This window comes from Aulonocara stuartgranti, assembly GCF_965226115.1.
Source record: "Aulonocara stuartgranti genome assembly, chromosome: 22".
Lineage (NCBI taxonomy): Eukaryota > Metazoa > Chordata > Actinopteri > Cichliformes > Cichlidae > Aulonocara > Aulonocara stuartgranti.
In genome coordinates this window covers 29,491,830-29,518,398 of record NC_138957.1, presented here as the reverse complement: position 1 = coordinate 29,518,398, position 26,569 = coordinate 29,491,830, and the positions used below count along the sequence as shown (strand labels likewise).

The 26,569-nt window shown below is 39.0% G+C and overlaps 2 protein-coding genes across 5 annotated transcripts; one reads left to right on the top strand and one right to left on the bottom strand.

The window, feature by feature from the left end:
* Positions 1-23: 23 nt before the first annotated feature.
* On the bottom strand, positions 24-6,323 carry LOC309698092 (G1/S-specific cyclin-E1-like). The gene is made up of 12 exons (XM_082520372.1): positions 5,997-6,323; positions 4,866-4,894; positions 4,724-4,772; positions 4,585-4,617; positions 4,392-4,504; positions 3,564-3,702; positions 3,208-3,354; positions 2,646-2,741; positions 2,427-2,561; positions 2,184-2,295; positions 1,862-2,019; positions 24-611 (listed from the first exon to the last, which is right to left on the bottom strand). The coding sequence occupies exons 1-12, from the start codon at positions 6,090-6,092 to the stop codon at positions 483-485; spliced, it is 1,236 nt and encodes a 411-aa protein (XP_082376498.1). The 5' UTR covers positions 6,093-6,323; the 3' UTR covers positions 24-482.
* Positions 5,922-22,370, top strand: LOC309698091 (T-cell differentiation antigen CD6-like). 4 transcript variants are annotated; one of them, XM_082520369.1, is made up of 13 exons: positions 5,922-5,935; positions 8,913-8,965; positions 9,750-9,827; positions 11,635-11,916; positions 15,075-15,392; positions 15,878-16,192; positions 16,904-16,966; positions 17,111-17,254; positions 18,312-18,725; positions 18,954-19,025; positions 19,942-20,115; positions 20,549-20,647; positions 20,731-22,370. In XM_082520369.1, the coding sequence occupies exons 2-13, from the start codon at positions 8,914-8,916 to the stop codon at positions 20,766-20,768; spliced, it is 2,049 nt and encodes a 682-aa protein (XP_082376495.1). In that variant the 5' UTR covers positions 5,922-5,935; position 8,913; the 3' UTR covers positions 20,769-22,370. The 4 variants fall into 4 exon arrangements, with proteins under 4 accessions (XP_082376495.1, XP_082376494.1, XP_082376496.1 ...); XM_082520368.1 differs by lacking the exon at positions 5,922-5,935 and adding an exon at positions 6,477-6,511; XM_082520370.1 differs by lacking the exon at positions 5,922-5,935 and having other exon boundaries at positions 8,794-8,965; positions 18,312-18,425; positions 18,603-18,725.
* Positions 22,371-26,569: the final 4,199 nt, after the last annotated feature.

Genomic DNA, 26,569 nt, shown 5'->3' with positions numbered 1-26,569 from the left:
CTTTGGCTGCTGGACAGCAGCACACAACATTTCTTCATTTAAAAAGAGGGAAAAAAAAAATGCATCCCACAATTTTCTAAAAATTCACCTTCAGGTTACAAACTTTTGAACTTTGCATTTTTCTGAAATAAAACCTTAAAAGCCAAAAATGAGGGAAAACAAAAAGTGGCTAGAAGAAGAGTGGCCTTCAAATATCAGTTAACAGTTTAGATCTCCTACATCGTCTTTTAATGGATTGAATACGTCAAGAACTACTATTTGTGGTGAGGGGAAGATGCGGGGGTGGGTGGGGGTGACAACTATTCAACTCTAAACTAACAATAACTATTCTCACACTATGGCATACTAAGACTACGACACAATTTATTTTGATTCAGCATTCAACTCTGTCAGATCAGTCTGAGTTGGACATTTGCAGCCATCTCTGCAGGAAATCTGAGGAAAGTTTCAGATAGAACTGCAATCAGCACCTTCAGACTCTGTTAAACTTCATCTTCTGAAGACGTAAGTCCTTGCCCAGGTACGTAGATCCTCCCTCTGTACGAGGTGGCATCGAGCGGTTCCACATCATTTGTAGGAGAATTGCCTTTTATTGCCTTGTGAGCAACATCCTAAAAATTAACGGAAGCAATTTATCGACACTGTAAGGGTAACAACTTGGAATTCAAGTCTTTCATTTTTAGTCTTTTTTTTTTTTTTTTTAATTAAAAATAACATTTCATTTTAAACAGAATAAATATGCCGGGGGGGGGGGGGGGGGGGAGAAACCTTTAGAGTTTCATTCCCTTCTGCAAAATAAGACTTCTACAAATGAGCAGTTTCATGTGTGTCAGCTGGGAAAAATAAGTTGTTCAAATGTTCACTTTATACCAAAACTAAATATATTTTCTTAAAATCAAAGAAATGCTTTTACGTGAAATTGTGCATTCAGGGTTTCATTCTGCAATACAGAAACATGGTCCAGGGTTTGTTTGTTGTTGTTTTTTTATGGCTAATGTCAAAAGCTCTGCCATCTCCCCCAATGAAGTTTAAGAATGGCAAAGGAGTGACGACATCATTCAATAACTAAAAGGCTGCAGAATTATGGGTTCATACTAGCACAGTACTGTAAACGAGTGATCCATTTGAATTTCCGTCCACAGAAGTGGGCAACCAAATAGAATGATAGGCAACACTACTCACACAGATTCAAGTCAACCTCATCATTTCAAATTCCTCAGCATTGGCAGAGGTATGGTGTCTCATACCACTGCTCTTAGCTTTGACTTTGCATTCTTGTTTCTGGAACGGTTGTAAAAAACTGACAGCGTGTCAAACAAGAAGGCAAAGCAGTATGAATGTCATACTGCAGATCAAGGTTTTCGAAATACTCAGACCAGCCCACCTGGCATCAAACACGTCATGATCAAAGTCACTTAAAATAAAGCTTCTTCCTTATTCTGATGCTCAGTTCCAACTTCAGTAGGTCCTCTTGACCATGTCTAAATGCACAGAGTTTCTGCCATGTGATTGACCAATTGTACAAGGTTGACCACCAGTCAAGCAGATGTACCTACTGAAGTGGTCAGCGAATATAGATCATGTGTCAGAAGAGGAGTTATCCAATGCCAGTCCCTTTATTTATAGCTCTTAGTATGCCAGATGCAACACAGGTTGCCGCCATCACAAACTGCATTAAACCAGCTTCCATCTGTAAGCTCTATATAGCTTCTACAAACATTTCAAGTCTTAGGAGTTTGCTTTTGTATGGGTAAACAATCATTTTCCCGACTGCATTTTCTAGTCTGACTTCAACCTTAAATTATAAGCAAGACCACAGAGGGGGAAGAGAAAAAAAAAAAAAAAAAAAAAAGACACTAACCAAAATGGACATGTAGTCCAAGTTTGCCTGGATGTTGTATTGGTCTTCTCTTCTTACTGTGGGAAACACTTTCTGTGTGACTGTGCCAAAGTCTTCCAGTGCATCCATAAAGGGGGCCAGCCAGTCAACACATGGCTGGAGGTGTTCTCTGGGCAGACCTAAACAGAGAAACCAAACATACAGACTGAATAACCTGACATGTTCAAGAGTTGAGCCTTCTCATTTTAAACATTAACTTCGTTCTTCCTGTGTGTCAGGTGTAACACGTTTTCCCACATTTTTTAGTTATTTTACTTCTGTTTTTTAAGTCTCCAACTCTTACATGCAACTTTTTCTACCAGTCCCTGGTCCACGAAATAACACAGGACTGAGGCAGCCAATCCGCGATAAGGTATGTCCATCGAGTTCACGTCAAGGATGCACAGATCTAAAAGCTAAAACAAAAACACCTTGAGCAACTACACACAAGGTTAGCAAGGATATTTCACTTCTCTTGCAATACAGTCTTATTTGTAGATGTATTATAGAACTGTTGACTTAAATATAAGTGAACTCAAACACCTACATTTGCACTTCTCATGTAAGTATCTTTTGGAAACGGCTGCTCAAGCAGGTTTGCTTTTTCTTTCCTGAAGATCACCTGCAGGAGGAACTTCAGCCAGGTCAAAGCCGTTTCCGGACGAGTGTACCAGCGCAATGTCTGCAGAGCATACAAAAGCATATGGATTTATAAAATGCACAATGGAACAGGTGCATATGATGAATAGTGAGTTAAAAGTATTACCCTCAAAATGACCAACTCCATATGACGGAATTCTTCTACATGGTAGATCCCATGAGCCACACGTGACAGATGCAAGATCTTTAAAGGTTTAGATTCCTATAAAATAAATAAAACACCTTTAATCAACCAGGGGTTAAAGTGGGCAGGAACACCTTTCTAGTACCTTTAAATCAACCCAGTTAGTAGTTTCACACAAAGTCAAGCAAGTCAAATTTTAATCCTACATTTAAAATTTTTAATCTGATGTTACCCTTTCCTTTCACTCTGCTGTATTTGACAGCAGGCTATGGCTAATGGGTGGAAAGAAGCCACATACGTATGAAGAATGCAGTCGAAGCGCAGTAAAGCCGAATTACAACAACAGTTCAGGTCTGCCACGCACAAGCAAGAGAGTCACCACTGGTTCCCACTTAAATGCACTTTGTGACACTTTAATCCCTGTTTGCACCATCAAGAAACCCACAGTGCAAATAAAAACATTGGAATAAGTAATAAGAATTTGTATTTTAGATTTAACACAAAAAGAAAAAAAAGAAAAGAAACTACTAAACAGTAATTTTACCTCCATCTTTGATGCTATAAGAAGACATGTGAGCACAATGAGCTGCAGCACACCCAACTTAAGATTTCTCTCAACCAACAGAAAACGGTCAAAGTAGTCCTGTGCCAGGTAGAAAGTCTCCCTGTGAACAGCGTATGCCTCACACACCTGCAGGAACAATCATGAAAGTCCTATTAATGTGTCATTTAGATGAGACAGCTAATCTACACATTCTAATTTGGATTGATTTGCACTACTCACGACTGTATTCCAAGTAAATCATTTTTAGCTACAAACACTAAAAATAACATTCAATGCTGCTTTGATATTACTGAAAATTCTAATTTCAAAACAACAACAACAACAACAACAACAACCTTCATTAACCAGTAGAGGATGATCGATCTCATTCTGGGTGTTAACAGGGGCTGCCTCTCCCTGAAGCTCACGCTGCTGCGTCTGATGTTCCTCGGCGTGCCGATCATCTTCACCCACTCCTCATCGGAAGACTCACATCTGTAATATACAGTCAATTAAAGTTACAGCAGTAAGTGAAGAGAAAATGTAAATCCTTTAAAGGTTAATGGGGAAAAAAAAAAAAAAAAAAAGCATAAAGTTGATGCGAGACTTTGCTGCTTTTGAAGTTCTTTAACGTTACCTCGCACGGTCAAGCAGCAACCTCTGGAGGCTGCCAGTGCTACCCATCAGCCCACTAGTAGATACACCTAAGGTATCCGTTTGAAAATCCTATGCCAAAACCCTGTTCTAGTTATTGCATTCACAAACTACCCGCCTGGCAAGGTGATGCAAGCAATGTATCCATCAAGTTCCCAGTACTCCAAGTCCTTGGAATTTTCCAATTACCATCCCTAGTGACCAAAGCACACCATCAGCCTTTTCTAGCTGAGGGGTAATAAAACTGCAATTTTGTTAAAATGTTATATTTTACAGAATATAAAAAACAAACAAAATCATCTTTACAGTGTAGTTTTATCAACTTGATAATGGAGTTAGCTTTGATGTGTGCTTAGACAGGCACTTTGAGCTGCCTGTCTTCTGCCAACGACTCATCACTGGTTTCAATGGAATTATCTGAATAATAAAAGTTTCCATGGATTATTTTGTCATGTTTAAAAATAACTAATCAGTCTAACAGAAAAGCATCAACAGCAGAAGATGTCAGGATAAGAAAAAAAAGAAAATACCCAAGGTAAGGGTGCAGCGAGAACAGCCGGCTTGAGGCAACTAAGGGAATCGATGCTGGCTGGACTGCATCCTGGAGAGGTGACCTCGGAGTGATCGTAATAAGCTTTCTGAGCTGAAATTAAAAAGAAAATCCACTCACATTTTATCAATGATCTGCCATTTGTTGACTCGTACTTCAAGAAGGTGACATACCCTTTGATGCAGTGTGTTCTCACTTTTTCTGTACTGCAGGATTAAAAAACAAAGTTATAAACTGTACAGAAGTCGCTGTAGAGAACCGTTTTATGCGACTTAAAGTCACAACCATGCTTTCAAATGATTTGTCTCTTACTTTTCGTCCCAGCCATGAAGTCTCCCTCTCTCTTCTCTTTAGGCGACGACTGCAAAGACACAAAACTGAACTCCGTACAGTCCGACAGTCCAATCACACCTCAAAATACAATAATAAAGCAAATCCTCAAAAGTAGTCATACCGTCGTGCCATGGATTCTTCCAGTGTCATCTGAAGAAGAGATTAAAAAATGTCAGTGTCAATGGCAAACAAAGGTAGTTGACCTTCAGAGGTAAAATGGCAGATATTGTCCACAAGAGGCTGCACCTGCCTTACACTACAGAACAATGCTTTTATTTTTTGAAGTTAAATAAAGCGGCAGGCCTAAATAAAATGAGGTGGGGGGGGGAAAAAAAAAAAAAAAAAAAAAATCCAGCAAAAACCTGACAGATGCAGCTTTACTTTTAGCTGATCCATAGAGTTAACATCAGTGGCAACAGTGCATCTACAGCCATCCTTAAAACTCCATCATGGCTTGGGGCTGAATTTCAGACTTTGGTGTTTGGGATCTTGGCAAAATTAAAGGAATCAGATTTTTATCCACCGTTCAATATCATATGCAAGTCGAATGACTTTTCAGCATGACAGTGATCGGAAAACATCTTGATAGAGAAGAGAACAAAAAGACGCTGGCATCCAAAGAAGCGCTTTGAATGTTCTTCAGGAAGCCTGGAGAACTATCCCTGAAGACTACTTGAAGAACTTAAAATAAAACTTGCTCAAGTGAATTCAGGCTGTCTTGAAGAATGAAGACTTCCAAGTATTAACTTTCAAACTGGCCAGAAGTGTTTTCCTTGTACATACACTGTATTACCATGCATATTTGCAAAACATTGTTAAAAAATATAAAGAAATGAGGGGGGCTTAAGGGTTTTACACAGGATAATTGACCAGGTGCTTTGAATTGAACCCTAAACCACACTCTATCCCATGTTCAGGTGTTAATTTATCTGTTGTGCTTCATGACATTAATCCAATCAGTGTGCAATTCATCGAAAGCTGCCATTTAAAATTCAAGGATGCAAACTTTGCTCACTTGTTTTTAAACGTCACTCAACCAAAGTGAGCTTTGTGGGTCGACAAGCAAGGGTGAGAATAGCCAAATCACCTGCTTAAAAAAAAAGTTAAATAAAAATAACAATAACGAGTTACTTTAAGTATGTCCTTTGGCTCTACCGCGGCGTGCGAAGGCTACAGAAACGAGTGAGCGGTGTAAGTGAACCGCAGAGAGCGGAACTACTTTTACCCTTTAAAGTGACAGCTGCAAACTTACCGTCGTCTCGTCACTTGCCTCTGATGCCATTGCGCGTACGTTTACGACACGTGCATGTTGCGCATGCCTATAAATACTCCCAATCGGAGCAATCATGTTTTTTAATTAAAACATTTAAAACAAAGTTGACTACTTGCAACTGTTTACCTTACGTTTAAATTCACACTGCTTTGGCGTCAAACGCCTAACCACTGGAAGGAGAATAAACTACTGAATAAAATAATAAAATAAAATATATAAAGCATTACGATATAAGTGAGAATTTTTCTGCATTACAGTTAAACACAGTTCAGACTTTACTGTTTCAGAAAAACGTGAAAAAAAAAACCCCGCCAGCATCAAACTGGTTTCTTTTCTCTTTTTTTATGAGTTAAATGTATGTATGGCGGTGGGTGGAGCTACATATCAGAACAGCCAATAGGAGAAAGAGTTGAGTTGAGCGCGTGCTCCTGTAGGGGGGATGTAAACATTTTTTTTCTTCAAAACTTTATTAACGCCACAGCATTAAGTATATGGTAAGTAAAAGTTAACTAAAAGGAGGTCAAGTAAGTCAGAAAACATTACATTAATACATTCAACAATAGCGGTGTTGGCCGTCTGATTGGGATCTGGGATGCAGGGCCTCCTTGCTGCTGCGGAGCCTTGGACGACCGCTTGCCTCCACCCCGGGGGAAAGGGTAACATCTCCTGGGTCTAGGTGCCGCTTCTCCCTCCAGGGGCGAGGGAACCTGGACCTGGGGTATAGAGTTTGTTTGGGGAGTGTGATTGTGTGTACAGTGTATGTCTATCCCTACGTTGGGTGAGTGCTGAGTATTTGTATATGTGTGCATGAGGGTGGGAATGCATGTTTGTGTTTATATGTCAGGTCGGATCTTACACTCCACCTCTCTGGGAACTCCCAGGCCCTCCAAAGGCCTATCTCCCCTCACCACACTCCCTGCCGGTAACTGATGCCCTCAGGGGTCAGTGCGTTGGTGGTTCTTGGTGTCCGGGGCTGGGCGCTCAGGTATGTACCAGCTCACTCCCGGTGACTACTTGGCGGGGCCTGGTGCCTGTTGCTCGGTCAGGCCTCTTCCGGGGCAAAGGGGGCCCTCGGGCCTCCGGCCTCTCGGCCTGCGCCTTGGTTCACTCTGGCACAGCTGGCTGCCAGCAGAGCCGGCGGGCACGCCACTGCAGCCCCCTCTGGCTTCTGTTCCGTGGCTACTGGGTGACCCCTCATCTGGGGCTCTCCTCAGCTCTTCCCAGGAGGGTGGCACGGATGCCCCTCCGGTGGTCCTCCTTGGGCTCTCGCACTCTGGGGCCTCTGGATGTCTGGAGCCTGGATCTCCTCCATGCCTGCTTCATGCCTTGGGGGAGGGGGCTGTGGCTCTCTACATCCTCTAGCAGACCATTACATGGGGAAACCTTTTGAATACAAGCGCGCTGATCCGCACAGGTGTGCACACGGGTGTCCACTGTTCATAGACATAAACTATACCTTTATTGGCTGCTATTTCCAAGCACAACGTGCGCTGTCGGTCCTGCTTGCTACACAACAACATTCAACATTTCGTATTTACTGCTGTTTACACTTAGCTAGATTAATGTGATGGTGTTGTGTTTAGTATGTTGCTCTGTTTTTTTTGTTGCTTGTTTTCTCTTCTTTTTCTCTCAACAGGTGATCCAGGAGATTTTTTTTCTTTTTTCCTCTTCTTTCTCTTTTTAAGTACCCTTTCTCACGGTCCCTCTTTCCTTCTGTTTTTCTTTTCCTTCATCTTTCTTTCTCCCTTTCCTATCCCTCAGTCATGTCTGTCCCGTCTGTAACAACTGAAAATATAATAAAATAAATAATAACAACAAAGGATCAAATTCGCAGATACGGCAAGGCCATGATGATTAATTTAGCAAAGTAAATCCACTGGGTATCCTTGTTGGTCTTCAGACAACAATTCTGACGGCTAAAGAACCAAATGGGACAGGCAAAAAAACCCCCACCAACAACAACAACAAAAAAAACAACACTGCTAGAAAGTATCACATGCACTTACGGGAGGCTGCATTTCGTTGCCCTGTACCTGTGCATGTGCAATGACAATAAAGTTGAATTCTATTCTATTCTATTCTATTCTATTCTATTCATTAGGTAGAGTTTATTTGTTCGCCTTAAGTTTTCAAGACTTCGATTTTACAAGGTGCTGGAAACATTTCACAGAGATTTGGGTAGGCTGTGTTAAACACATCATTTGGGGTCCAAGTCTGCCATGAAAAAAAATCCACCACACCATTACACCAACCGTACTACATTGAACTGAATTATGTTGTTTTCATCCAACATATAAAACTAAACTTAACTGCAGAAACATGCAAATATAAATATATTTATTTTCTGTCGAGAGAAAATTCATACATCATAGACGTATTACTAAGAAATCACTGACATGTTTACATGTTTAACACAGAAAGGTCCAGCTCTCTTCCTGCTCTTAAGCCTTGTAAAACGCACAGAACTGCGATCTCTGCATTAAACTGTTAAATTAATTACCGTTATTATAGGAAACGAACCCACGAATTTCCTCAATACCTACAATAAAAAAGAAAAAAACCCAATTAGAGTCCATCCATCTATTCAAACAATTAAAAATGTAAAATAACAATAAAAATATTTTAAAAATAAATATTAGATATACATATATATACACATATATATAATCTGACAAAAGTTTGTACAGCTGTTTGTACAAAAGCTGAAGTACCACAAAGGCTTCACTTCCCTCTGCGAAGCAGCAACTAGGAAGTTTTGCAGGGTACCACCACGGGATCAACAGAGGAAACCACATTGACAGACTTACTCTATTTGAGCTAGACGTCTGAGTAGCTCCGGGGTTCGACTTTGAGCTGTACAGTGTAGAAGGTATTTCTCTCTCTCTCTCTCAACAGAATGAAGCTGCTGAAATTCATCTTAATCATCCACGTGAACTTTTTTTGTCAAGGTACTGTTTACAGTTTTTTATTTATTTAATGCTTTGTTCTCACAAACAGAGTAGAACTTTTGTGAAATCAGCGTAAAATGAAATGATACTATTATCTATCCTTGTGTTATTTAAAATATATATTAACTGGTCTCATGTACATACAGACTGTTATCTCAAATGTTACGTAAAAGACATGAAGTCAGTGCTGTTGGTAAAGTAAAACGATATAGACCCTGTTTGCTATTTTGTTGCTGTTGTTATAAAACTGTTGTTAACTTGACAGTTTATTGATAAATACTTTAGCTTATTTATGTCAGAACATGTCAGATCCTAAATTTGTCTTTGTAGAGAACCTTTCCTTGGAAAAATAGACTGAAAATAACATGATCGGTATGAAGATGAAAAGCAAATCTCGATATTTCATGTATATTTTCGTTTTTTGTACATATTTCCAATTTTTGTACCGTATTATTTAGCCTTTATTTAAACTTTCCACATGTACTTTAGTGCAACGAGCACGCCACGCTATTTTAAACCTTCAATTTAGGTGCTTGGGCAGGAAACATTAAATGAAAATCAGAACTGAAGTCTCTTAGAAAAGTAAGTGAAAAATGTGGAGGAGAGATTAGTTGTAGTTTCCTATCAAACACTTCAGTATAATTGCTCAGAAAACGGTGACACATCGTTTAGCTGTTACTCTTTGCAGTACATGTGGTTTAAAAGCATAGTTTGATTAGCTTTCCAACTAGATGCTCACTCTGTTTCTGATTCCTAAAGAGTTTTTTTCCTTTCTTGATTTCAGCTTTGAAAAATGCAACCACTGAAAACGACCCGTCTGATATCCGTGTGAGTGGAAAGGGAAATAACACAAAAATCAGCAGTAAGTGGGATCTTCCCTTTCTGTTTTCCGCATAGTTCACTTTTGTACAAAAACACCGTTATACCAGAATTTTTTGTCCAGAATCAGGATAAGCACTCTACTCAGAGGCAGTATAAATGTTTCATCAGCACAGGAAGTGGGGGTGACCTGCTTGTAAAACCCATCTTGGTGAATTTTGCAGGTGCAAATCAAACAGTGAGCTGAGAACACACACTCCCACGCTAACTCGGCTTTGCCTTGCAAGCACAGTTTCTTGCTGTTTTGTGTCTGTGTGTGGCTTTTAGTTCAGCTGCATCCTGAAAAACACATTTTTGCCCCAAAAATACTTTAGTGCATACAATTTACATTCACAAGGATTCAAAACAAAAGTAGAAGCTGTAATGGTGCTAAAAAATACTGGAATGTCTGATGAAAAAATAGGGATTAAAAATTAATAAACATATAAACCATGTTAAAAGTAAAATGGTAAAATATATAAACAGGACTATTTTTAAGGGATTTTCGTATTGCTTGTACTGTAGACAGAACACATACACGCAGGAAATGTGTGGCCAGGGACTTTCAAGATGCACCAGGGTGCATCTTAAAAGAAGGGTCTCTGGTGGCCAGAAATACAGCGTGTTAGCATAGCTAAAGGTTGTGAGGTTAATCTCAGCACTTTGATAGTTGGTGTGCGGCGCCAACGTGTAAAGATTGCAAAGACGTATGCACAACCACAATCCTGCACAGAGATAAAAGGAGGAACGCGCTTGAGTTCTTTTCTCAAGGGAAATGTGGCACTTAAATCTACAATTAAAAAAATTGACAGCTAAAGAAAAATAGCCCCAGTGGAAGCATTCTCTGTAAAGTCATAGTGTAAAACTGGCAAAGTCGATCAGATATTGTGAAGGTTGTTAAAAATGTTTGTCACAAAGGACACATTTAGATGAAGACCATACGAGATGTCACATTTCAAAAAGACAAAAAGTAAAAGCGAGATGTTAGTTTTAAAGAGGTGCAAGATTCAGTTTAGTGGCTTTTAATGTTGTCGAAATGATCGCGTTCATGTGTCAACCACACCAACGTGTCCCAGAAAAAACCTCAGTTCTTGCTCAAGTAACCACTCGATTAGTGAGTGGTTAGATGTGTCTGTTGTGATGTTATAAGTAACATGTTATATCATGGTCACTTTAGCTAGGACAAAGAGCACTAAAAACAGCAAAGCCAAAAAATGTGGAAAAATAACTAATATAGAGTTTTTGTTTTGATATTTTAGAAGGTCTTTTCCTTTGGTCTCATACTTTGCCATAAACTGAAGTAATGTTGTTTTATTTATTTATTTTTTAAACAGATTCTGTGGCAGGTTAAATGTACTGTAGACTAAATTGGACCTGTTGTCCCTCTTGCTATTTTCTGTTATATGTATGCTGTTAATGGTGGATAGTCATATTAAACAGGGTTTTGAATAATGAGGTCAGCAGGTTTACATGTGAGACAAGGCCAGGTCTTCTATGTGATGTCAGAGAGAACAAATAGTGTTAATATGATCACTTAGATACATCAGCCTCTCTCACTCCCTGTTCCAACATTTTATTACTAATGGTAGAGCCAATAAGAAGAAACTTGGCTTGAAGCTAAAACACCTTGTTTCAGATGTGGAGTAATCTGTGTGATCTTTGTCCCTTTTCATCTGTGTTAACTCAAATTAAATAATTGTCAGACACAGACAACCTGAAGAAAAAATGTGTTTTTTTGCAGTGTGCTATCATGGTTGTTTTAATGAAATTACAAAAAAATTGCTCTAATTCTTATTTCTGTGTGTCCTCAGATGACCCTTATGTCTACTCTCTTGGTAGAAAATGCAAGTGGACACTCAGGTTGCCTCGGAACAGGAGCAGTGACATAATGGCGCTCACAAATGACTGTGTGAATGGGTTGTCTGAACAGATCTGTCAGGATCTTAAATGCGGCAGCGTCCATTCTATTAATAAAACCAGCTCACCAGGCAACATCACCTGCTTTCAAAACTGTTCATACCAACACGGACGTTTGGAGAACTGTTCACTGAGTGTTGGAAGTTCCTGCAGTGTGATCCATGAAGTGGTTTGTGGTAAGACTTTTCTTTAATGTCAGCAATCAGAAAAATCTAATCAGTTATATAAATTTTAATATATATAGACGCTGTATTAGTTTACATGAAATTTCCGGTTCTGTCCTCATTGACTCAACCTTCACAGTTGTAAAGCATCAATCAGCGAATATTAAATTGTTCTGCATTCAAGATGGATGTAGCCAATCAGGATGCTAACATATTCACACAGATTTCACACACCATCTGGACTTTCGTTTCATCTGACAGCGAACGGAGTGTTCAGACTAAAACTTATGTAACTAAATATCAAGGAAACTAGATACAGTTGAGGTCAGATGTTTGTTACCATGGACACCTCAAATAGGTGCCTTTGTAGCCATTAGCAAGCCTCTGGTATAACTGTGGCTGGATATTTGACCACTCTTCTCGGCAGAAATGGTAGAGTTAATTTAAATTGGTTGGTTTTCTGGGCATACTTTCAAACATAGTCCATCATTTTTAAAAGGGTTGAGGTCAGGGCTTTTGCAAGGCTGCTGGAGAAGCCTCGTGTTAGCCTGCTTAATCTATTTAAAAACCAGTTGTGTGTTTAGGATTATCTACAAATTTAATCCTGAAGCTGAACTAATTAGCCTCTGAGGGTAAGAGTTTGGTTCTTCTTCCAGATTGTGGCAAAACGGTGACATAAACAAATAACTTGGACAGACCTACAATTGTTTGAACTGATGATCTTGGAATCTGCAGTTTTTGTGTGGATTAAAGAAAATCCAAAATAAACTCAAACTTGTTTTTTAAAGTCATAAAGAACAGTTCAAAATAATCATTAAAAGACTCAAATTACCATAAAATTCATATTCATGATGGATGCATGTGAGAGTCTGACCACAACTGTGTATATTAGACTATCACAGTAACTGTAAGAAGAAAACTGGATTTTTTTGGTTGATTTCACGTGGAGGCACATGTTTCTTCGGAGCATGAGGAGACAAACGGAGCTCTCCAGTCATTTTTTCTACTTTTCTTCTACTTACTGAAATATTATCTTGTTATGCCACTGAATAAATACTAACTAATACAAACACTGAGACACAGTTATTATTATTATTAGCAACAAATATTACTATGTAGACAATGCGGTCTACATAGCAAGAAGCTTGATAACTGAAATTGCATAGAAGTGTACTGTGTTACTGCAAGGCTGGATTTGCAGTAGGAGGATTAAAGATATTTTGCTGTTAAATATTTCAGACAAGCAGGACTTTTTGCATTTGTTGAGGAATTTGCTCTTGCTGCTGTGAGATATCAGTTTGGTTGTTTTTGAGATAACATCAAGAATTCTGAGCATCATGTCAGATATAAATCTGAGCGTTTAGAAAGAACTGAACTTCTTTGTCATAACTCTGACTTTGATGTTGAACACTACCGACGAACAAAACTGTCATTCTCGGAAAAATATTTACATTCATGATTTCTGGGGGCACCATGACCTGTCCCTGGGGCAGTAACCTGCCATTGTACCCTAACAGATCTGTGGGAGGAAACTAGAGCACCTGAAGAAAAACAAAGATTAGGCGAGGTTTGAAACCAGAAGGTTTTTTTCTCACACGCCAAATTTCCAAAACCGACATAGAACGAAACTCCTCGGAACGTATGAAATGCTTTTCATTTAACCTAAACACATAAACAGGAAAACCTCAAAATCTAAAATGGAAGGAATATTTTATCAATTTTTTTATCAATATTTTTTTTAAAAGAAAGGGAATTGTCATGTATTTTAATATAATACACACACACACACACACACACACACACACACACACACACACACACACACACACACACACACACACACACACACACACATTTTATGGACCATCAATTCAAAAACAGGCGATGAACAGTCTGAGATATCTTAAAAATAACTGAGGACTATTGTTGTGTTTATCTGAATTTGAGGAGTGTGACCGCATGTCATACATGCCCTTTCCTGTCTATAAATGACTTCCTGCCCTACGCGCTGGTTTATTCTCACCTCCTCTTGTCTGTACAGAAGTCGTGAAGCCATCACTAATTCTCACTGAAACCTTTCCCAATATGCAGCAGCAGGCCTAAGTTTTTATCTGCTCTGTCCGTCATCGTCTTTAAGCAAACACTGGTTAATCATGTTTGAGGTGTGGAAGCTGGTAGGGAAACATTATGTGTTAATATTACAGATCACAGTGGCTCTACCAAAGTACTAAACCTTTACATGTAGAGTTTTTGGAACTGAGCAACTACAATATTTTACTTTTATAATTTATAACATATAGCTGAGATCTAGAAATATATTTTAACTCTCAGTCTCCATCTAACTTGGAACAGCAGAGTGTTTTATTGAAAAACAAAAAAATAAAAAATGTTTTTAGCAAACATGAAGTGACCTGTTGCTTAGTGAAATCCTGCTATGAAGCCTCAAGTATCATGTTTTCAGACTGAATGTGATGAGCGACCTCACTGTGAAATCTCTACACCCTGGTTATTCCTCCCTTCTAATTATAAGTTAAAAAATGACTCCAACACAAAACAAGTCATTGAGCCTGTAAAGCAATCTGAAAAGGGTTAACTGAGGTCACAGAGGAAGGCAACCCAGGAGATTTGCCCCCTGCTGGATGTTAAAAATAATGCAGGTTTAACACACTTCCAGGATGTCTTTCAGTCCCTTAGACTGTCTATAACTGAATCAAAAGGACAGAAATTGATCCTTATCATACCCCTGTTACTGACCCACAGTCACTCAGTGGGTTTAACTAATTAACCTCATGTTAATTGGTTAAGTGATTGCCTGCTTGTTTATTATCCAAAATTTAAGAAGCAAAAATATGCAACCTTGTGTGTTTCCCTGACAGTGACTCTGAATTAGCCTCAGGCAAAAATAACTGAGCACTAACCTTTAGATGTAAGGATTTAAGAAACAAAAAAATCATAAAGAGCTGTGATTTTTAAGCAATGAGAATTCATAGTGGAAGAGATTTCTAAGTATTTGATTGGTGACTGTCAGATCTGACTGTAATAATTTCAGTTAACACTATCAGGTCATAAGATTTACATCTTGATCACCAGACTGTGCTGTTAGGTTAATTATTTGCACGAGTATTAATGATGAGTAATGCACAATAATAATGACAGGGTGTCATCCTCAGCACACCAGCTTGTGCGACTGGCAGGAGGGACAGACCGCTGTGGTGGACGAGTGGAAGTATGGGAAAATGGGCAGTGGGGGACCGTGTGTGACGACCACTGGGACCTGAATGATGCTCATGTGGTGTGCGCCCAGCTCGGCTGCGGTTACGCCCTCAATGTGACGGGCCAGGCCGGCTTATTTCCCCCGGGGAAAGGACCCATCTACCTGGACGATCTGAACTGTACGGGCAACGAGGAGAACCTGTGGAGCTGCCCGGCTACACAGGAGGAGGATCAAGACTGTGGACACAAAGAAGACGCTGGTGTCGTGTGTTCAGGTCTAGTTCAAAAAAGTTTATTTATACATGCAGAAATCAGAAAATGTACTCTGAAATTTTAATGTTATTAACAAAACAACTCTGAATGTGAACATTTATTCTTGGGGCTTAACTTGCTTTCTGCACTGGTTAAAAAAACATCTTAAAGATTTTCGTTGTTTCTTCTAAAAGTTACATATAACTAAACTTCAAATTTATGTTTCCATGAAATGTGATCTTCACTACTAAAAAAATGATCAGCAAAAATACAGAAATATTGAATGAGTGATGTGTAGCAAACAAACATAACTCAGGAGAAACATCTCTGTTCATGCATTTTTGAGAATGAGGTTAATTATGTATGTCATATGTTTAAAAAAAAATCAAAGTCATTATCCTTAGCGCTGGTTTATCACCAGCTGATTTACTTGCATTATTTTTTGGGGAATGTTTTATGCCATTTTGCTCCAGTAGTTTTACTCCTTGTGACATCTGTGTCTCTGCAGAGATGCGAGGCCTCAGACTGACTGGAGGTATGGACCGCTGCTCTGGTAAACTGGAGGTGCATCGTAACGGCAGCTGGTGGTTCGTGTGTAATAACTGCTGGAATGAGATGATGGCTTCCATTGTGTGCTCCATGCTGGGCTGTGGCGATAAGGTGGAAAAGTACACCCAGTTTAATCCTCCTCTCACCCACAACAACGGCACGCTGTTTTACTATGAATGCAAATCACAAAATCAGAGTCTGTGGGAGTGCAAGGAATACATAAATCATCGATTCCTGTGTAAAGACTCAAAAGCTTCTGGTGTCATTTGTGAAGGTAAGGGAAACAGTTTGGTGTTTTTATTTGTTATATACTTGTTAAACAAACAACACTCAAACAAAACAGGAGGAATCAATGAGTGCGAATTTTATTAATTTATTTATTCATTAGCAACTCTTTGAAAAGGACTTCTTTGCACATATTAAAGGGATCAGATATTCAGGATAAAAACAAACATCTGGATTAAATGTTTAATACATTTTAAGGTGGAATTTTGTTAAGACACTCAAATTTTTTAAAAATACATTTCCCCACCCCACCTGGTTGCAGCAGATGGCTGCCGCCTTTTGAGCCTGGTTCTGTCAGAAGTTTCCTTCCCACTGTCAGGAAAGAAACTTCAGGGGTGATTGTCAGAATTTTCTCTGTTGGGTCTTTATCAAACAATATAATGCGCTTTGACCTGACAGTTGCTATGATTTGGCGCTATATAAATAAAATTGAATTGAAATTTTATTGTAATTAACCAACGTATTTCTGTCTGTGACTTAAATAATTACGTGTTTAAAGTGCTTTTATTCGTGTGCCTACACATTTATTTATTCATTTAACAGTTGTTGATTGCAGTGAGTCGTCCTCTGAGGAGTTTCTGTTCAATAGTTACGGAATCACATAAAATGTCGTCGTAGCATAAATAAAATTCACATCCAGGTGAAACCAGGTGACCAGATTTCTCCGTTTTGTTGAACAGATTATATTTTTGTTCTGCAGGTTCTCTGGGGTTTCCTAACGCTACCACGGTTAATCCAACTGTAACACCTCAATGGACAACTGGTAAATATTTACAGTTTTATTTTATGAAAAAGTACTTAAATTATTCTTTGAAGTATTATTCTCAGTACCAGTTTCTTAAACGTCGCGGTTAGTCTTGATCCATAATCAGAAAGTGAAGTATTTGTTTCTTCTCTGTGCATCCAGCCAATGGAACCACAGCCGCTGTTGCTGCTGCAGATTTGCCTTTTGCGTCTCTGCCGCTTCTCTCCACCATCTCTCTGTCCATCCTGCTCCTCGTGATTGTCATCACAAACACGGTGCTCTGCTGCCATTACAGGAGAAAACACGGTTTGTTCAGATTTTATTAGATAAATAGATTATATTTTATTGTCCTTTTTTTATTTTAAGTAATTTTAGTGATTATTTTAGGTTATATTGTCTGTAATGATGGAAATACTAACATTCAGTTTATTTTGACAGTTTTCATTAAAAATCTCTTCCATCAGTTTTTAAAAATATGCTTATTTTCCCAAACAAATCATATTACTTTATAGAAATGTTTTTATTTTCATAGGTAGATGTTTAACATTTTATATTTCACTTTATGAAATCAATAAGGGTGAAACATGCTGCACAGCTCCTATTTATTCTAACAGTGTAATGTTTTTTTTAGTTAGAATCTGTTTTAGTACAGACAGGAAACAGGTGGATATAAACAGATAAAAGATGACGCATTATACCGCCAAAAAATAACCTTAATTTAAAATTAAACCCCCATAATAAGATACGTTCAAAAAAACAACAACATCTAGAATATTTTCATGACACCCAGCTTGTCCACAACATTTAGGAAGTAATGGGAGAGGTCAAATTCCTAAAAGAGGTACAAATTAATTTAATGTACTAGATTGTGAAAGAGCTGCAGGCTTACCTTGACTTTGAAAGAAATTAATCTGAAGTTAGTAGGATGAAGAAAGCACACATTTAAAAATATGTTTTACCCAGCTTCTTCCTAACACGAGGAGATGACATTAGTAGAACACTAAGAAGGTAGCATATATTATTTTGGATTTCATTATCAACATTTCTAACCATTTTCTACTGCAAATCCAAGGCACTTTAAAGCCATACATTCACTGTAAATCGCTCAAAAAGTAAGGCCTTAAGATAAGAAACATTCATGGGCTTCCTAGAATCTGAAATTTTTATAATTTTAAGATGCTGCGTTATAAAAGTGCAGAATACAGAAATTAGTACTCTGACATTATACAGCAAAATGTTAAAGAAAATCTAAATATTTCAATACATTAAAGTTTGAACTATTTAATCTGTTTTATTAAGTTGCGTTGCGGGGCCTCTAAATGTCATACGCTAATGACCCAAGTCTTGTTTTACATGTGCACAGCTTTCTTACTCCAGCAGACGCGCAGCAGCCCACGAGCTCCATCTGGTCAAAGCAACAACTATCACGAGGCTGTTAATCTCATCAAAGTCACCGCCAACCCGGCGGAGACTGATGGTCAGTGGTCGAACAATTCAACATGTCGAACACTAACACAGCTTTTTTCTTTCTTTAACCCCGCAGGCATATCTATCTGTCGATTTATCTATTTAATAGACATGCACGGTAGTGAGGAAGTTGCAGATTTCATCTCATCAAATCGTTTAATCTTTTTTGTGTGTTTGTCTCAAAAAGTCCCCTCCAATCCCAGGCTCCTTTGGACCCAGCTTAGTAGTGCTGACAGCACGTCAGTAGATACAGACTATGAGCAGTATGACCCAAGCATTGACCCGTCTGTCAGTTTATCCACCTTTCGGAGTGAGCCACGTTCTTTTATTTTTCCTCTGCATTTATGTGTCGTTTCTCAGCCGTTGCTTCTTTGTCTCACACTGTTTCTGCATTTTGCGGTTGAAGCTGCTCTGTCTATCTGCATGTTTGTGTGTGTGTGTGTGTGAGCAGATCATGCTGTTTTGCACTGAATGTTTGCAGGATGCTCTGTAAAATATTGCATTGTGTGCATCGTGTCACTTTTTTTTAAAAATCCAGATTCTCAGCGATACAGAACAGACGTTAATCCTTTGATGAGGCCTTCAGGTCTTGAGAGCCTTTGTGAAGAAGGTGAGTCACAGTTCGTTTGCAAAGTTGTAACACTTTGCAAAACTCAAGCAAAATGCATCATTCCCATTAGAAACTACTGCTGTGACAACAATCTGTAAATGGAAGAGGAACACTGACTTTCACTTTTAACCAAAAACAAGACACAGAAAACATAAAGAACAAACAATAGGTACAAAATAATCATCATCATGATAAATCTTTATTTCAGACTCATGGTCTATAAAAAATCAAATCACATAAAACACAAGAAACAAAATAAAAAGATAAAATACACATTCCCACAAATCAGATTCCCACATGACAGTTATACAAGTGTCCTGAAAACGTAAAGGTCCACAACGATGCAATTATCCAAAGAAATCTATACACAAGATTTCTTTCTAAAAATTGACCTGTATTGACATTAGAGGCTACAAACATCACATTTACCCTGAGACAACCTGGTTTCTTCAGTGATAACCTTGTAGGGTCATTAAAAGTTACGTGAAGTTTCTGCTTTTCTGTAGTTCATCCAGTGTGCCCTATACAGCGGATGAACAGTGTACCCTAAAGATGCAAACTGTACAGTCATGCGTAACAGGATGTTTGCTTGTGCATAGATCAGCGTGCATTATCTATAAATATCATCACCATCATTTGTTCTGTCATAAGTTGCGCAAGATATTTGACCCAATTACAGAGGAGGTTATTATTTCACAGTTTAAAGCGAGCAAATCATAACAGCACGAGGTCATCCACATATAACTCTGTTAGGACTAAATTAAATATCTTGTTTCTAAATGGATGTAAATGCAGGACATCTTTTTTTATGTGTTCCTTAGAAAAAACCCCAATAAGAAATCACACGTACAGACAATTCTTGTTTGTGTCCCAGCTGTGCTACAAAATTTCTCCATTTTGTGTTTTATTTTTTAAGGTCCGCAGCCCTCAAATACAATGACAGGAGCCTTTCCAAGCTGTAACGGTGCCTCGACATATCCTCAGTACGCCAGAGTGTCAAAGATCTCAGTGGACTCCTTTGAGTCGTCCAGCACCTCCTCCGGGGAATGCTATGAAAACTTGCCCAAAGATTACGTCAACGTGACGCCTGGTGAGTTCGCTTCACTCCCCTCAGTCCTTTTTTCTACCAAATAAATATTGTGGAATATGCTTATTTGTTTCCTTGTTGGGTGCTGGATGAGGATGAACGTGGTCATGCCTGTAGGTCAGCTTATTTTCTCAACTTTTCTCCTTCCCTCTTCCAGATAGACTCCATGTTTTTTTTTAATTCAGTTTTTGAGATACTTAGGGAAAGTGTTGTAGTTTACATGTTATAAAAATAAAAAAAAGTCCTGGGATTATTCTAGCTTTAAAAAAAATAAAAAAAATATTGTTGTGTGATATAAAATTCAAGAAAGAAGAAGAAAGGCTGATAGTCACGTTTCAGTTTGTCGAGGATAAATAAATAAAAGATGTAAGTCCATCTCAGACTGTCTGAAATACTTTTTTATTCAATTAAAACTGAAAAGCTTTTGCCGTTTCAGATCCTCTACCATTGGAGTCGTTTGTTGGTCCTTCTGATGCTTCAAAATTCTCATATGGTCCTCTTCACTCTGGACAAACCTCAAACATGCAGAATTCAGGTAAATCTCAATAAACAGACGTGCAGCTGTGGAGGAATAAAATGTAAAACATTTACTAATCTCTCTGAATGTTTGATGATCAGATGACGACGAACTCTACTCGCCTGTGAGCCCCGACTGAAACTCTGTGTCTGAGGATGACTGCACAGCAAACTGAGGGTGTGGGAAAGTGTGAGAAGAAGAAGTCGTTTTCGTAAAGGAAAGACATCCTGTAAGATCAAGAAAATGTAAGACGCTTACAGCGATCAATGCTGGGATGTTCAATGTGATTGATTAGCTTTTTAAAGCGAGTTTTATTTTTGTACACAAATGCAAAGCAAAGGCTGGAAGTCTGGAAGGCACAAAATGAACATGTGTTCTGTGAATGTAGCAGAAGGAACTGTAATATAGAAACAGATGACGCGGCACACTTATCCTACAGTTAACCATATCCATACCAGTTGTAATGGTCTCTCCCTGTGACCTATGAGCATGATCTCATCCCTGTTGAACTCCTATGGCAGATTATGGTTTGACATGTTAGACATTGCCTTTAAAATAATTAAAAAGCCATATTAGATTTAAAAAATAAAATAAAATAAAGCCCTCCTACAGCAGCACAACACCACACTGAGACACTTTACTCTGGGTTTTCTTTGAAATTGTCACCTGTCTGTGTCTGTTTTGTGTTGTTTATTAAAAGATTTGTAATATTACAATGTATTAAGTTAATACATGTTTGGCGCATTTATTTCTTTGGATGTAGACACGAAAATCTTCTGAGCACCAGCATAATTTCAACAACTGTTATGAGCACAACATAGCCAAAAATATGTGGACATCCAAACATTACCCAAATAATTTTCTTGTAAAAAAACCACAAACCTTAATGTCTGTGAAGGTTCTCAGTCATCCAGTTCATCGTAGTCTAAGGAGCTTGGAAAGAAAAGCGTCTGGACTTGAAGAAGCTTCTCGGATGAGAGGTGAAACGTCTTCAAGCAACTTAAAGAAGTCCAGACGCTTTTCTTTCCAAGCTCCTTAGACCACAGACCTTAATGTGGACCTATCATGGGTTTCCTTATTTTGTGCTATGTACACTGATACAAGGTGGAGGAGGATATTAAATATAGTTAAATACTCTATGCACAAGTGAGCCTTTAGAACAAAATGCTTATTTTCAGTTTTTCCTCTTCTTGGATCTGCACAATGTCAGTGACAATGGATATTACTGATATGGTCAATTCAGGCGAACAGGTCCAGCAGTTTGACGCTTCTGTTTGCTGGAGGCAGCCAATCAGAAGAAGTATGGCAGCTTGTTTCAACCAAAGCAATCTCAGTAGGTTAGCCACTAAAGCTGGGCCATAAAGCAAGGAAATAATATTTATGTGGCACTAATTCTGTTTATCCCGGTGTGTGAGGGTTAGGGGTTACAGCTAGATAAGCTATTCCACATCTAACTGAAAACATGAATCACTCTGAAACAGGAAAAAGCTTAACTGAACTCCCACAAAGCTGCAGTACAATTTCTTACATTAAAGGGTCACAAGCTTTTGTCTGTCCACATACTTTTGGCTACTCACGTGCTATTGTTTGCCACTCATCTTCTATGTAAACAGTGTATTCAATATTAAGATCAACCACAAGGTGGCACTACAGGCTTGTAAGTAACTTGTTTAATTAATGTCTTGTCCTGTAAATTACTTAAAAAACGTATTAAAGTATAAAATGTTTTCTAAATCAAAAACGTCCAGGCTGCTGCTCTTTGTGACAAAAACCTGACAAACATCTATTGGTGCTCTTTGAGGGAGATAGGGGGAACTCTGGCTCCTGATGGGGCCAACGTAAACTATCAGCGTGATTTGAAACCAGACCTGGAAGGCTTGTTTTTTGGGGGTTGTGGTTGATTATAACTGCTGCAGCTGCAGAGCATCAACGCTTCCTGTGATGCCCTGAATCAAAGTTATGTCTTGTTTTGAAGAACGTTAATATGACAAACTGCCTCACAGCACAGTAAAGTTTTAATAGGGGGGTGACGGTGTTGAATACAGGGATAAACATGGATCGGCTAACGTGAGAAGTGGGAGGTGTGATGCATTCGACTGATAACAGCAGAAATGGGGTGTTTTTCAACTGGAAGGTATTTGGCAAATAGGAGGAGGGCGAGCTTGTGTGTGTGTGTGTGTGTGTATTAGGGTGTGGGGAGGAGGGATGATGAGGAGAAAAGGAGGAGGTGGACGGAGAAGTCGGCAAAGATAAAAAGTGTCTGGAAGAATCATATATTGCACTCAAATTTAGTCCAGAGCCTCGCGTGGAGATAAGCAGGCGAATTAACGACCAGATCTCCTTATGAAACTCAATCTGTTTCACATGCCAGAGAATTGAGCGCACACACCAACCCACACACCACTCAACATGGATTCCATGTAAAACTATGCAGCCTGATATATCACAGATCCTCCTTAAGCGCTTTGCTTTTGTTTTATTCAGCTCTGAAAGATTGATAAGCCAGAATCTGAAAATCTGAGGATTTACAGTCCTGATTAACATCAAGGGAAAGAAAAGTAGTTCACTAGTATTTCAAGTAGCTTGTAGCATTTGCAGGGATTAGAAGATCAACCCTCTGTTTTTACTTTGTTCATTAAATCAGTTACACACAAAGGATTACGGCTCCATACGTCTCTAAGTTGCTTAAAGTGTCCCGACTGCAGATCCTGCCCGAGTTTAAACTTTTGAACTCTGGTTGGTGCTGCAGGCCTGCAGACGACCTGAGACAGTACCTGGCTGCAAACGATATCGAGAGCATGCATGAAATTACCGCTGCAGCTTGTGTTTGAGGTGGTTTTGAATGTTTGTTGTCCTCCAGTAAAATTTTATACGAAGATTAGAAGAATAAAAAAAAGCCTGGCTCAGGAGATTTTAGGGGCTTTTAAATGGGGGAAATGACACTTAAAGCTATTAGCAATCCTATTAATATTTAAAGTAGTTTTTCAGATTAATAATAATAATAATAATAATAATGGATACTTTATTGATCCCATTAGCCGTGGCTTTCAGTCATAGAGTGCTAAAGGAGTGAATCCTAAGACCCAGAAATTAGCATTTTGTACTTCCAGTTTCAGTTAGTTTAGTGTTTTAAATGGGTTTTTGATTAGATGCTTCAAATAAGTACTGTACTTAAAAATAGCTTTAGTCATACATTCTGTAACATAAAATATGTAAGTAAATACCTCACACACAAATTATGAAGCTGTGGCTAAATGTAACTTTCAGTATCATCACAGCGAACTCAGAAGCCTGTTAGTGAAGCTGCTAAAGTCTTGCAGTGATGTCCTTCGTTTACAGGACAGCCAGGGTTCTCAAAGTGGGGCCTGCGGGCCAGCGGTAGCCCCTGGTAACATTTTACCTCCCTTCAGTGTGTTGAGGTATGTTATGTTCAGGCACAGCAGTGGAGAACGAGACTACGAGACTAAACTTTCCCAGTTTGAACAAAAACAGCTGTTTTTCTTCACTACCACTTTAAAGACTATAAACCACAAAAATGATAACGACAAACCACCAACATCAAGTAAAGAGACTATTTGCACCAGCCAGAAGTTTTTCTACATGATGGATTTTTCCTCCTTTGAGGCCCCTCAAAGTCATGTTGACCCCTTAAATTGGCACTCAAGTCATTAACACTTTGAACCCAGGGGAGCTCTGTCTCCATGTGTCAGCTCAGTCATAGGAGGTCATCTGAAAGGATGAAACATGATTTTCAGAAGCAGTATGAAGAAACTACATGTGGTTTACTACATATTATTATTAGTATTTTTTTTAATCGCTTATTTTGAATTTGATGGTACCGACACTTCTCGAAGCTGGAAAAGTTAGTGACACTAAAAACAAACAGCTGGAGAGACAATTTTCAGCTGGGTTAATCAGCAGGAGGTCAGTAACAGGAGTGGGTAACCATGTCAACAATTCTAGAATAATGTTCCTCAACAAACAAATTCTGAAGTCTTTGAATTCCTCGTCATTTACAGTGTATAATGTCAAAAGATTCAGGGAGTCTGGAGAAATTTTCAGGTAGAAGGTTGAATGTCTGTGTACGAGCTGTCAAATGGCACTGCATTAAAAACCAGTGACGATTCTGTCATGGAAATCACAACATGGGCTCAGGAGCACTTGAAGAAATCATTGTCTGTTTGACAGCGTGGGGCGTGTAAGGAATAAGCTAGCTGCCCAAACATTCAAGAAAGCAGTACGACCTTACCCCGCCGCTCAACCAAACCTTAGACAGCAAGTTTTCATGTCATAGCATGTATATATAACAGTAGAGTTTACCTCTTAAATCTCAGCTGTTCTGCTTTAGCCATCACAGCTTTCTCAAACTTCATAACACTAACTCAACACCCTAAAAAAGTCAAGAAATATGACCTCAACACTGGGTGAAAACAATAGATACCAGTACAAAAATGACAATTTCCAGCCACAGACACAATATAAACAGTGAGACGGAGCAGCTTGTATTTTTGTTTTCTCCCTGGACTTTAAAAGCAACGCATTCACGAATAACTGAAGGGTCACTACATTTTCAATCCCTGGAACATTCCTCGGCACCGTTTCATGTTCCACTGGAACAATAATAAAAACACGAACTCTAACACGTCAGGCAGTGTCTTACTTCACTGTGACCTTGTGGATTTTGTTCTTGCCTTGGCCTTTGTGTTGGCACTGCTCTTTGTTTGCCAGGGATATGTTGCAGGATGGACTGCAGCCAGTGAAATGCAGTGAGGTCATTCGTTTAGATAGAGCCCCAGATGGTTAGAGACCTGGGCTAAAAATCCACTTCAGCTCATTAATCAAAGCCTGTTTTTCCTTTGGCCGAGCAATGGGAGAGATTTATACTTAAGCCATTAAATTCACCAATATTCCCCTCTCTTGATTAGTGCCCCTCACAGCGAATGAAGCCTTTAGTAAACGGCATTACAGCCTGCTGGGCTGAAGCTTCGGTGCGCTGGAGAGGCCGGGTAATAGTGTTGATTACTCGTCACTCATTAGGTTGCTTTCACTGCCGCCGCTAAGCCCTCATCAGGAGGTTTTTGGCTGAGAAGCTGAGCAGGAGCCCTGATCCAATTCACCTTTAAAGTTCAGTGGAGCTGTCTGGGTTGCCACGGGTCAGTGCATCGCTCTCCATGGTGTGCACTCTCAGAGAGAGGCCCTCATTACCTCATTTCCTGTTACCACTGTACCAGGCAAACATCTGAGTGTCCTGCTTCGGTTGTGTAAAGTTTGTTTGTGACTGAGGGTCTATTAAAAGTTTAAATAAAAAAACTTGTTGAATTTATGACTTTGTTGAAGGACAAATGTGAGAATCAGACTGCATGTGTCTGTGGTGGCCCTGTGGTGCAAGAGAGTGCATTTCAAACTGAAAAAAAAAAACTTCATAACTGGGGTTTATTAAAAATATTTTATGTATTTTTGTTGATGACTGGCAAACAATGGCACACGAGTAACCAGATGTTTGTCATCATTATATTTCACATGCAAGAGAACTCAGAAATCCTTCACACATACAAAGTCATGAAGTTTTCAGGGCCCATCATAACTTAAAGACCTCACAGTACCATATTACCTTTACAGAGCTCTTTGCTCTCACATTGCAGGCATACTTATGGTTCCTAAATTTTCTAAAAGTAAAATGGGAAGAACCTTAGGCTATTGTGCACCTCTCCTGTGGAACCAGCACCCAGTTTGGGGTCAGGAGACAAACATCCTCTCTGGTTTTAAGATTAGACTTAAAAGTCTCCTTTTTGGTGAAGCACATAGTTAGGACTAGGTCAGGTGGTCCTGAACTGTCCTGTAGTTATGCTGGAATGGGTTCAGGCTGCTGGCGGACTTCCCATGATGCAATGAGCATTTCTTCCCCACTCACCTCTTTTCATAATAATAATAAATCCATCA